Here is a 12,226-nt window from a genome sequence, read left to right on the forward strand (position 1 = left end):
CAACTGCTTCAACATGCCTCAAATCCACTTATTAATCGAATGATTTGCGATAAACTGAAGCTATATATTAATCAGCTTTTATGTTAATTTGTTCATTTTCCTTCCATTTCTTTGCATTTTGTGAAAGAATTTGCTTTGCGTGTTGTCGATAAAAATTATATATAATTTTTTGTTGCTGTTGTGCTCCCTTCCTACCTCTCAAAGCCACTAGTCGCTCTCCTGTTTTACGATTTAAGTTGACTATGTATGCACATTTGTAATGAGAAGGTAGCAAAGAAAAATTTTCACACCTCTCAACATTACATTAGTGTCGTTTATATTTTCATTTTGTTTTCATTGCATATATAATTAAATATGAATAATTAACGATCCCTAGGTTGAATTATTATTCATAATTTCTCTTGTTCTTGTTTCTGATGGTGCACTGATTTTATTGGAAAGGTGGGTGTAAAGTATGGATGCATTTTGACTTGATTGCTTGGGAATAATGAGTTTATTTGTTAAGCTACAGCAGTAATGGACTACTTGTGAGCCGTAGTACACTAATTTGTTGCCAAAACCTATTCAAAATGCCTTAAATCGTAAGCCGATAAAGATTTGGGTCAAGGCTTACTAACAAGTTGTGAATTGAAAATTAAAAGGTTGTCCACCACTGAGTTATGATATCATCTAGCTCAGTGGAGCACAACCTAATTATCGTTGCTCACTGGGACTTCTTGAACATTTCAGATGTGCCCATCAAATTTTTCTAGGATCAATGTGTGCCGTGACACAAAAAAGTTGTCAAGAACTGGATACTTGGTGCCGATCAGATTTGCCGATCTAATTTTCCATTGGCTGAAGTGAACCGCGGCATAACAAAGACAACCTAGAACTGAACAGTTGGTCATATCTAATCCAGTAGTATACAACCTGCGTGACTGGATACACTGGAGAACCTAAATAGCTCAGTTGAGCCAATCAACGTGTAATTTGGCACAAAAAAGTTGCCCAAAATTGGACAACTTGTCATCTTTTGCCATATTCACTCCAGTGGTAGACAACCTGTACTTCACGACACAAGGATGTGCCTTGAAAATCTCAAATGGATCAAATTTTTTTAGGTCCAACGTATACAACGGCACACAATAGGTTGTCCACAACTGGAAACCTAGTCATATCTAGTCATATCTAGTCCAGTGGTGGTCAACCTGTGTTTTACGACACACGGGAGTGTCTTGAAAATTTTTCCAGCAACAACGTGGTTAAAGGTATACTTAGAAAATCTCACATTTGGCTACATCCATGCCACCTCATCCACAAAAAATGCGCCTAGTCGCCCAATCACTCAAAACCAAGTAAATATAATTCCACATTAATTTCTTCTATTTTCGCTTACCACTTGCTTGTTAATTATATTCGCGTTTATTATTATTAAAGTGAAATATAAACGTTGTAAGTACATTATAAATAATTCCCACTTGGCATTTTTGCATTCGACTCTCTCTCTCTCTCTCCTTCTCACTCTCACACACTCTCTTGCTCTCATGCGAGCTTAAATGTCGATATTTTTATATTTAAATACATATTATGAAATGTCGGTTAATTGGACTTTATTAAATACTTGAAATAGACCTCAAGAAATGTCGAATGTGAATGTCAATTTAAAAAAAAGAGAGCTGAATTTATGGCTTAAATGATAATTAAGCTTCATTTTTATTGCAAATTTATTTTACAATATAATATTGAAATTGATGTAGAAATAAAATCATTTTTTTTTTCATTTTGTGGGAATATAGACGGAGACTGTATGTGCTTGATGTTTCATATTTTATGGGTTCGAGGAAAAATATTGAAGGACTTGACGTGGGGGTTATTGAGAGAGTTTGTGATAGTTTGGGTGTTTTGGAGGTGTTTGAGCTCCTACAATTGGCAAATGGATGTGTGGCAGACATTACAGGATCTAGATATTCAGCACATCCACAAAAAATAATTCAAAATTTTGAAAACCAACAAAAAAATTAAAAAAATTTCTGGAAAAAGTTGTTCAGTGTGAGAATCGAACTCATGACCTGTAGGTTCCTTATCTAAAACTCAACCAACTAGGCTACCGAGACACGTGGAATAATATGACAAATTTTTAACTTAAATGAACAAGTTTTTAAAAAAGTCAATTTTTAAATTTTAAAAGTCTTGAACATACCCTAAATATAAACAGAATATCAAACAAAACCTCAAATCATCTCCAACCGCAATAAATTCATCGATTCCCTTCCCATAAAATAAAATACCATAAAAAAATTAAATTTCAAGTTTAAAACTGTAATAATTTTCCACTATAATTGTAGGCAACTAATCAATTGCCAACTAATTATAAATTTCTAATGCCTCAATACCGTATGCTATTCGTGTTAGACTAAACAAACCTATTTAACTCTTTTAATAAATAATTTTTTTTCCTCCTTTTCCTATTCTACATCATTTCGTGAGCATTAAAAAGAATATTAGGGAGGTAAAGTAGCGTTAGTTTTTGAAATTATCAAGAGGTAAATAAGTTATGTTTTTATGGCATAGCCAACTAATAAATCCATCATCATAATAATGATCAACACTACCCAAAAAAAAATATATATAGAGTGTATGTATATGTCTGCATGAAAATTAAAATTGCTTTTAATTATGCGTAAAATATTCATAAAGTGTTCATAAAAACATTAAAATTAATTAAGTCGTAAGCGACACCTTCCATCCTTCATAAGCAATTATCGTAATTAAATATTTTAATGAAATAAGAATTATTATGTGCTGTGAAGGTGAAAAATAATAATATTAAAGAGACTGACTTTTTTTGGTGTTATTGCTTGCCTGGATAATGCCATTCACACGCGTGCTTAAGCTCATTTGTTGTTCGTTCAAAAAGAAGGTGAAATATGAGTCGTAAATTGTTATTAATAAACGAAACATTTATACGCACACATACCATACCCTAGAATATTTTATAATTTTCTATACACAATGGGGTTGGCGACTCTACTACTTACTGGTGGGAGTTTATTAGGTCAATATTGTTAAATGCTCTATACCGGAAAAGCAACCTCAATGGTCAGATTGGTTGAGATTTGACAATATGAACCAGAAGCTTTAAGTTCGATTCCTAAGGTCAATAAGGCTAAATGCTTCATATTCGTGAAATGACATCAATGGACGGATTGGTTGAGAGTTGGCATTACGACCAGAGGCTCTGAGTTCGATTCCTAGACTCCATAATAATTAGTTCCATATCCTAGATTCCATATTGATGGTTAAATGCTCCATATCCGTAAAGAGGCATCACTAGACTCATTGGATGGAGAGTTGACTTGTACCAGCTTCTCCTGACATGGACCTTAGGTTCTGAGTTCAATTCTTAGTCAGATTTAATGCTCTGAACGACAATATAGAGGTGCTAGTGTCTAGACTCAGGACTGGAGATCTCCATGGATTGTCTTAATTAAACTTGATCAAAATTCTCATTTAAGGACCGACCATAACCTTCATAATTCCTTCCCAAATTCCAACAATCCACAGTTCCCACTCCTTCCATCCGCACACCTCTTTATTTAATTTTTCAAGGGTGTCGATTACATGTCATCAGTAAAATGTTAAGTGACATTGCATATTATCAACATTTTTTTTTTTACTTCATTTGCCTTTAAAAGGGGTTCATTGGAGTGGAAAAGGTTGCTGCTGTCATAAGTCATAACACTCGTAAGTCATCAAAAAAACCTTAAAAATTATATTTTTTCAACAGCATGTGTTTCTTGTAAAATCATCCATGATAGTATAAAAAAACAGGTCGATTGACATTACACAGTCGTGGTTGCAGTAGCAAGCATCAGTATCATGCTCAATTGACTATAATCATTATACTTACCCATGTGCCTTGCTGTGTAAAAAGAGATCGAATGACGATTTATATTTTTTATTTTTTATTGAGTCATGTCAATTAACAATTTTGTATGCAATTAATTGAACGTCAATTGATGAAAGCGATATGATACGGCAATTGGGTTGGATTGGGATATAATTGATCATCGGTGGTGGCAAGTTGGGAGGCAATTAATTGGAATGTACAGAGAATAAATGTCATAAATCAATTATACGAGGCATAATTATGAGGTAAAGTTGATGGAATGCTAAGTGGATTTTAGGTTAATTAAAATAGCTTTTTGAAGGAAAAATAGAGTGTGCTGCTGGTTAATTAGTGATACTGGTTTTGAAATTATTATGGTAGAAATTGAACTTTATATTGGATATTTTGCAAGATTTTTTAACGGTTCATTTTTGAATTTTTGCAAGATTTTTTTGCAAATAATAGAATTTGAGGATTCGAGTTCGAATCCTAAAACCAACGATTTATTTTTTTATTGATTCCATCAATACCATCCAGAATACATCAACAGCGAATCCACAAAGCACTTAAACAGCTCAAAAATCCACACCCATCACATAACTTTTGCATCAATAAATTCAAAATCGCGGTATTTGTTTAAGCTGTTCTCAAAACAGCAGCTCTATTACAATTTTCATCAGGAGATGATCATCATTCGGTAGCATCATAGCTGTGGCGCGGTCACAGCAGGACATTTGCTTCTCTTCGTCTCTTCTTTATTATTTACTTTTTTATCGATGTCGATGCCAAATGGACAGTCGAAGATTCTTGCTGTGATTTTCAATAACGAAGAGATTTGAATAATTTTTAATTAAAAAGCTATTGAGGTTGTTTAAAATATTTTTTTATATATTTTTATTAATTAACTCCCGAGACTCAGGCTTAATATCTTTAATTAATAAAGTCAAAATCAACCGACACTGAATTGAGGATAAATGTTATAAAATATTAAATGCGGTACACAAGTGACAGCGTAACTAGTGTGTAAGTGCCACATTTTGAGCAGCCCAATTTAAGACAGTCGACAAACCATGAAGCTACACAATTTGCAAAAGCATTTCTTTAAAGTCATTTTTCATTTTCAGGCCTTTTTTTTCTATGTCACTTTATTTCTGCTTGTGCTTGTTATTTGGTCGGCGGAAAATAATAAAAATTCATCTAAAAAATTGTTTAATCTTTTATCATTAATATTCATTTGCGGCACAAAAATAACAAAATATAGGTTGTTGGAGATAAAACAGTCTGAGCCGAAAATCTGATTTTAATCTAAATAAAAACTATTTTATATTGGGCTGATTGACTAAGATTGGATACTTCTTAGGAAATTTGAAATTTTAATTTCGAAAGTTAAAAAGTTGAATTTCGAAAGTTAAAATCTTGAATTTCGAAATTCAAATATTCGAATTTTGAAAGTGAAAAATTAGATTTTCGAAAGTGAAAAATTCGATTTTTGTAAGTTAATAATTTTAAGTTCGAAAGTTTAAAATTCTAATTTCGAAAGTAAAAATTCTAACTCTGAAAGAAAAAAATTCTAATTTTTAAAGTAAAAAATTTAGAAATTCGAAACTGATAAAATTGATTTTCGAAAGTTAAAAATGTGGATTTCGAAAGTTAAAAATTCGACTTTCGAAAGTAAAATAATTGAATTTCGAAAGTGAAAAATTTGACTTTCAAAAGTGAAAAATTCAAATTTCGAAAGTAAAAAATTCGATTTTCGAAAGTTAAAAATTGCAAATAATGAGTATCCAACCCCGCATATTCAAAATTAAATATCAGAAATAAAAATGTTTTATTTATTTCCATCAAAATCACAATTTTCAGTAGCTCAGCAGCTTATTCTTTTTTTGAAAATTAAAACAACACACAACATCATCTATTATGCATGTGTAACGTGCAAAAATAAAAGTGAGCAAATAAATTCGAATATAACAATTTTTTCCGTCTTCTTCTCATTCTCTGATTATCGTTACAGTATGTACATGCAGCCACAATTTAGTTTTTATTTACATTCAATGTGAATTTGTAAATAAATAAAAAAATGAAATAAAATAAATCTCACACAATTAATATTTCATTTGTTGAATATGTATGGACATAAATATTGAAATTGGAAGTATGAATCAGGTGTTAGTTGATGAATATCTTTATATTTATTAGTTTTTAGTTCCAATTTGGCTTGCTTTGGATTAATTGTGGATATTAAACATATATATGGGATTTGTTATGATTTTCAGGATCCTTTACCTTACTATAGACCAGGTGACTGTATGAAGAGGTGCCGGTGAAGAGGGCTACCAGCAAGGTGTGCAGAGGAAAACAAAAGGTTGTGCACCACTGGTCTAAAGTACAGCAGATCGTAGATCGCAGTGTATTGTCGTCTTCGACGGATCCTAAGATCTGACCCTAAATCCGTCCTGTGTGCGCAACCTTTTATTTTTCTCGGCACACCTGGTTGGTAAGCCTCGACCGAATCCGCATACGGGATATGATTATGCTTTCTCAAAATCCCTTTCGCGATAAATTTTCGGCATCGGGATTGGTATTGAAATATTCGGGATCCCGGGTAATCCCGATCCTGAACCCGATATAGAGAAAGCATTGATTCATGTCATTTCAGTGTACCGCAGCTCAAAGGTCGCCTACCACTGTTGTAATCTAATTGTTTGAAATACAATTGAGAAATTGGAATTGGAAATTGGCAAGCGGAATCCAGCGAAAGAACCAGCTTCAGGAGCCAATTTAGAGAGGCCATGGATCACACTTGATCTGTGTACAGCCAGCAAACAACAACAACAGTTTTAAGTCCAACCAAATATTCTATTTAGGCCGTTATGTCCAGTCATACAAAGAACAAAAATGATAAGAACAATAACAAGATTTGCAGCATCAAGTGCAAAATGTATTATGGATTTCAATGTCCCAAAGATCACACAATTCACCTTAATTCAGTAATACAAATTGTGCAGCTTTAAGACTTATCAATCCTAGGGAATTCCTGTGTCAATCAGTATACCATTAACGTAATACTTTATACAGGTATATTAAGGAAGACATTTTAATTCTTTAATCAGTTGATTTAGTGAAACGAGACTCTCAAGATGCACTGGAAATCAGTAATAATTTTTATAAATTTAATAATCTCTTTAGCCTCTTGTGGCTGTCGGTATGGCAATTGTGATAGCTGTGACGATAGCAATTCTGGAAAAAGTAAATTTTTTAGTCAGCTTGGAGAATACAGTAAGTATTTTAGTTTATCCGAAAGGGATGTCCAAACCAGAGTTGCAAAACAGGTGCCTTTGACTAGCAAAAACCGTACAAATGTTTGAAATTGAACGTTTATCAATAATTTGTATGGTTTTTGACTGTGGCAGGAACCTGTTATGCAATTCTGGTCCAAACATCGAAAGGGATGTACCTAGCCACAATTTGTGTGTCGCGAATGTGCAAACCAAGCTGGTGTGACTTGAAACAGCGAAAAAGCACTCGAATCCGACTTGATTTTCCTTGGGATCGAACCTAAGTCGTTACAGTCGGTAGGTGGACATTGTAACAACTACACCGTTGCTGCTTATTCGCTGTCTGATGTCCAAACACTAATACACTAATATATAGTTGCAAAACAGGCACATGGGACAGGAAAAAACCGTACAATTTTTTGGTAATTTGTATGGTTTTGCAGGAAAATCCTTTTTGCCTGTATTGCAACTCTGCACAAATATAATCCCAATTCCAGGTGGAACCGACAATTGCGGAAATTCATACAAAAAAATCTACTACTACCAAAAATACCTGGAAACCACATGGCTAGAAGCAAAACTGCTTTGTAAGGATTACGACCTAGAACTTGTATCATTTAAGACACTTGCTGAAGCTAATTCAGTCATCGACATGGTTACAAGAAATTACGATTTAAACTCAATTAGTTCGCTTTGGATTGGCGTTAATGCAATTACATTAACTCCAAGATCAACCTCAGATTGGTATTGGACGGAAACTGGAAATAAAGTTGATTTTCCAATGAGTTGGGTACCTGGACAGCCTGATCATTTTGGAAATATTGAAATGTTTTTGAGTATCGGAAGGCACCATAAGGGACAACAAATTGCTTTCAATGATGTTCCTGGAACGATTTATCGAGGAAAGGTTTTGTGTCAAGAAGTTGTTCGTCAACATGATACTTCTCATTTTCATAGATCTGTTGAGTAATTGTTAAGTCCAATTTGAGTTGCTAGAGTGAGGTTAGAATCTGAAGCAGAGTTGCAAAACAGGCAAATGCCTGTCATCAAAAACCATACAAATTCTTGATAATGTGGATGAATTTTTCTACAAAACCGTACAATTTCTTGATAATTTGTATGGTTTTGTAAGAAAATCCATCCGAATTATGAAGAATTTGTACGGTTTTTGCCTATAACAGGTGCCTGTTTTGCACCTCTGATCTCCAGGCATGAATCATCTGTGTTTAAAATGAACATGTCTGTAATTTTTAACTGTACTCTATGCAGTTATGAATTGGATTTAAAGATATTCTTGGAAGAGATTATATTTTTATGTCAAATTTATGCTTTTGGACCTAATAAAAGAACATCTTATAGAATTGACGATGATTGATTCATATAATAAAATCCACTACAGAGCTCTAACAGCAGTCTCCAGTGTATTTACCCAAAAAATCGCCCTGGTGCCTCACATAAGGACTTTCACGTTTTTGTGCCTTCAGACAACATCTTGCCCAATTTGATGCCTTACCAACGCTGTATTAACCATCTCTTAACTCCTCTGCGCTGCGGAGCTATGGCCATTTGAAGCCCATCAAAATAGAAAAATGCGCTCTATCTCCTCACACAAGGACTTTCGTACTTTGGTATCAAGGTACGAAATGTGGTCCTCGATAATAAGGTATGATAAGATTAATACAGTACAATCTGCAGCCAAATTAATTTCTTATCACAACTTTGCGAACAAATGTTTTTTCGCGAGTTATTCAAATATTTATTGTGTCATTTCAGTACAACCAGAGGCGCCGATCATATCTTATTTTTTTGGGAGTTTAGTGCTTGAGATCCACAGCTATAAGAGAACGATCTCTAATTATTTTAATGCATTTAAGTGATAACAATCCCAATTTCAAGGTTTTCTTGCAGACTTAGATTGATAATTAATGGATGTACATGAACTTAATTCTAATTAATAAGCAGCTTAGCTAATAACTGGTAGAACAGCTTTAGAAGGTACAATAAAGACGCTGGATAAAACCCAATTCCGAGGAGTATAATGTGGTTTTGGGAATATTCACGTCGCTGTGATGATAACAAGATGTAGGGGATCCCTGCTGTCATTTAACATCCACCCTTAAAAAGTCCTTCTAAATTTATGTCGCTCGGGATTTCCATAGTAGCTTTATATTCCCAAAATCGTATATAAATGTGACATTTTCAGTTTTATCTTCAGTTGCAAATGTGATACAAATTCTGCAAGATGTACGCAATTTCTGTGATAATTTGGACAATTTTAATTATTTCATCAGCTTCATGTGATGATTGTAAGCATGTTTGTTCTAAATTACCATCGACAAGTGAAGCTTGTTCATCTAAAGCGCCAATTGTAAGAGACACATTCTTTCTCACACTAGGGAACTATGGTAAGCTATAAGGAGTTGATTGCATTGGTTTATGCAGCATGGATGAGATTAACCGATTCAAAATTCGAAAAATGATCGACGTGACACTTACAAAGTACCAAAAATAAGCCAAATTCGGAACAAAGTCCAACTGTGACAGGCAAAAACCATGTAAATTCTTGATAATTTGTATGGTTTTGTAAGAAAGACATTTAAAAACCGTACAAATTATCAAGAATTTGTATGGTTTTGTGAGAAAAATATACAAATTATAAAGAATTTGTACTGTTTTTGCCTGTAACAGGTGCCTGCTTTACAAATCTAATCGATTTTATGATCAAGCTTGGCTATTCGGCATTGAATGACCACTTCCTTATTACTAATCCACATTTATAATTTTAGGAGGTGACGACAAATGTGGAAATTATTATCAAAAAATCTACTACTTCCCAAGATACTTCAAAGCATCCTGGATTGAAGCCAAAATAATTTGCAAGACATACAATCTCGAACTAGCGTCATTCAAAACTCTCGACGAAGCAAATGCAGTTATGAGTATGGTCAAACATAATCAGCATTTAGCATCAATTGATTATCTTTTTATCTTCCTCGATGGCATTGCCTTGTCACAAAAGTCAACAACTAATTGGTATTGGACTGAATCTGGTGAGAAAATTGGCTTTTCAATACCATGGCTGCCCGGACAACCTGATACAGCTGGTAATACTGAATATTATTTGAGCATTGGACGATTCAACAAAGACGGACAAATTGGGTTTAATGACGTTCCTGCAAAGGACTTTATTAACAATTTCTTGTGTCAGAGATATATTTAGGATAAGAACAAGCCATATCAAGCCTTGAACACTTAGCTACAATTAAAATATGTGTCAGTAATATGGAAATGATAAGAACTAGATTAGCAGCATCAAGTATGAAAAGTATTACGAATTTCAATGTCACATAAATCATAAAAATTTGAATAAAAAATAATCAGTTTTTTTGAAATTTAATATTTTTTAGTTCCAATTGCTTATGAGTCATGCGTACGCAATACTAATGTTATGCGTAATAATGTTATGCGTATTATGACTCAAAGTCATAATTAATCAAATTTATCTGTAAAGCTGTGATTTGAAGCCTAACAGACAATGTTGCTATTACGTATCCTATTGCGTATCCTTCTCAGAGCTTTACGTAATAAGTGAACGACCCCTGAGTACTCAGCTTCTTGTAAAACCGGGCCATTTCGAGGCTCTGTCGGGGGAGACAGCAGCACGAACAGCACGAAAGAAAGTTCAGCAGCTTCCCGACAAGTATACAACAGATGTCCATCCCAATGTATTGAATTCTGGTGAAAACCGGGAAATTTTGAGGATTTGTCGAGATCCAGAAGCACAAGAGAAAAGTACATCAGCGCCCGTCAAGTATACAGCAGATGGCCGTCCTAATTCCTAAATTTAATATTCACAAACACAGCAACTGCTATATCAAATTAGTTTAGCGTCCAAATTCGTTATCAGGATTTACAAATTCAAAAAATTGTTCCTATGTATCTCTAATCATGACTTTATATTCTACAATTATATATAAATTAATACAATCAGCCTCATACTCAATTTAATAAAGACAATAGATTAAAATTTGATAATTCCGTCCAAAGTAAATAAGGCAGAAGGGTATAAAAGCACAGCATTCTTAATATTTTAATCAGTTGTAAAATTAAAACTAAACTTACAAGATGTACTCTCGTGGATTCTTCTTCTTTTTTATAATCACATTTTTTTCATTGGTTTTCTGTGAAGATCAATTCTGTCGATCTAGATCACCAATTATTAAGTACCCATTCTTCCATCTACTTGGAAATTACGGTAAGTTCATGGATATTGGTCGGCTAGATTTAATTAAAATAAAGTGTAAGGCCGTGAGCATTGTACGGGGGATTTAGGTGTCTAGGCCAGTGGCGAGTAACCTGTGAGCCGTGGCTCATATACAGCACACCTTCGTGCCTTATTGTCGACTATATTTAATTAAATAACGTTTAATGTCGTGGAGCATTGTTCGGATTTATGTATTTGCCAGTGGTGGGTAACCTGTGAGTCGCGGCACATATACAGCACACCTTCGTGCCTTAATGGGCAACATGTGAGCCCATATGAGCCCATCACTGGCAAATACATAGATCCGCACAATATTCCCGACATTAAATGTAATTTAATTAAATATAGTCGATAATAAGGCACGAAGATGTGCTATAAATGTGCCGTGGCACACTAGCCTACTGCCAGAAATGATTGGTAATGCCATGAACCGTATGTCGGGTGCAGTTTCGGTCAAGGCTTATCACCAAGACGTGAAAAATCAAACTCATGTCCTCACACTAGAGTGATACAGATATCCCGGTCTGTAACCTTACCAATCGACCACTGAGGACTTCTTATTGTTCTGGCACATCAATCTATGTATACCACACGATTCCACTCTACTCAGACACCAAATTAACCTAACCTAAACTCTAATAATACTTAATAATTGCAGAAGGAAACGATAGATGCGGCTCTCACTACAAAAAGAACTTCTACTTCCCAAAATCACTCAAATTTGCCAATTGGTATGAAGCTAGATCAATTTGCAAGTCTTACAATCTCGAACTAGCGTCACTCAAAACTCTCGACGAAGCAAATTCAGTCATTAAT

The 12,226-nt window shown here is 34.2% G+C and overlaps 1 protein-coding gene across 1 annotated transcript; it reads left to right on the forward strand.

Moving 5' to 3' along the window:
• Positions 1-9,373: 9,373 nt before the first annotated feature.
• On the forward strand, positions 9,374-10,543 carry LOC139093647 (macrophage mannose receptor 1-like). The gene is made up of 2 exons (XM_070644423.1): positions 9,374-9,551; positions 9,933-10,543. Exons 1-2 carry the CDS (start codon positions 9,389-9,391, stop codon positions 10,364-10,366), a joined length of 597 nt encoding a protein of 198 aa, XP_070500524.1. The 5' UTR covers positions 9,374-9,388; the 3' UTR covers positions 10,367-10,543.
• The last annotated feature ends 1,683 nt before the right edge of the window (positions 10,544-12,226 follow it).

Source organism: Chironomus tepperi, unplaced genomic scaffold (assembly GCF_022539635.2).
Source record: "Chironomus tepperi strain 1889 unplaced genomic scaffold, CSIRO-AGI_Ctep_v1 contig_337, whole genome shotgun sequence".
In the NCBI taxonomy this organism is placed as follows: Eukaryota; Metazoa; Arthropoda; class Insecta; order Diptera; family Chironomidae; genus Chironomus; species Chironomus tepperi.

Coding starts and splice junctions, on each gene's coding strand:
- LOC139093647 (XM_070644423.1), top strand. CDS start 9,389: ATGTACGCAATTTCTGTGATAATTTGGACAATTTTAATTATTTCATCA. Junction 9,552..9,932: donor TCTCACACTAGGGAACTATG/GTAAGCTATAAG, acceptor TTATAATTTTAG/GAGGTGACGACAAATGTGGA.